The sequence below is a fragment of the Puntigrus tetrazona genome, chromosome 7 (genome assembly GCF_018831695.1).
Source record: "Puntigrus tetrazona isolate hp1 chromosome 7, ASM1883169v1, whole genome shotgun sequence".
Taxonomy (NCBI): Eukaryota; Metazoa; Chordata; class Actinopteri; order Cypriniformes; family Cyprinidae; genus Puntigrus; species Puntigrus tetrazona.
In genome coordinates, this window is record NC_056705.1 from 9,973,052 (window position 1) to 9,974,236 (window position 1,185).

General features: G+C 39.2%; 1 protein-coding gene across 2 annotated transcripts in view; it reads right to left on the reverse strand.

The window, feature by feature from the left end:
* Positions 1–306: 306 nt before the first annotated feature.
* Positions 307–1,185, reverse strand: part of efl1 (elongation factor like GTPase 1) — a 96,564-nt gene continuing 95,685 nt past the window's right edge. For both annotated transcript variants that reach the window (XM_043245160.1, XM_043245161.1), the window contains exon 20: positions 307–1,185. This exon is cut by the window's right edge and continues 168 nt beyond it. In XM_043245160.1, coding sequence (XP_043101095.1) covers positions 1,165–1,185 — 21 coding nt within the window. In that variant the 3' untranslated portion in view covers positions 307–1,164.

The window sequence follows — 1,185 nt, forward strand, 5'->3', positions numbered from 1 at the left end:
TTTTATTTATATTTACATATAACAATAATAATTATTATTAACATTATTATAGTGCAATTAATAAAAACAATGTCACTTAATCAAGTCATTTAATTGACTGACTGTCCAAGTTGCAACTAATAATAATAATAATATAATTCCGTAAGATAAAAATAATATTAATTTCAAATGAACACTACGACTGTAAGAGGTAGATGACTAAAGTTCAGAAATGGAAAACAATGAAAAAATTCAATTGCATCGGCGCGAACTGAGGTTTAGCCAGAAGAGACAAATATAAAGCATTGTGCACATCGGAGGCAACAGTTTGTGTGTTCAGTCAAGTTTATTTCCTAAATCTTGTTGGCGATTTCACACGCGTGCGGCATTCTGGGATTGCTCTTCCTTATTAAAGAACTCAAATCCTTCTCCCGACGCAAGCGAAGCAAATTAAATCGAGGGTTTAAGCGTTGCTAAACCAAAAGGGAGCGATGGTGGAATTCATTTTGCTTCGAACTAATTGAAACTGTATTTCAAGAGGACTCTTAAATTATGCAACGGCGCGAGATCCCAAATACGTAAGGTGATCCGAAAGCGCGTCCCTTTAATCGTAGAATTGAATCCTGTCCTAAAGAACTGAGAAAGGAACGGCTGTTTAAGAACTGAACCGAGAAGGAAAATCGGTGCGCGCCAGACTCAGACAATCTATTGCTTCGGTCTGGTCCAAAAAACGTCTCGAACTGTGGAATTGACTTCAGTCGCTGTATAATATTCACAGCATTAGGTTGCAGAGCGCACTAATTGCTTAATAGAGCGGCACAATCGTACAATAGATGAGCGCAGATAAACGTAACGCAGCAATGCTGGAGTACGATATTAGTGGATGAGGTTCAGTCGCCGAATACATTAACATTTTGAACGTCGGCTTCTTAACCGTTTCGCAATGGGAAATCGTGAGATCCATTATGAAGGAAACTGATTTTAAAAGTACATGTCGATTTCTGAAGATAATGACCGAATCGCTATCCGCTCAGTTTCAGCCGATTGGTCATTAGAGACTGATGATATAAAGTCAGATGAAGGGGCGGTGGAGAGAGAGAGAGACGCCAAATAAGTCAATGAACCACAAGCCACCCTTACATACAGTGTATCGGCGCACTACGTTTAGAAAAGGTGCTTCGCGCTTTATTTGTTCTTGCTGAGAGT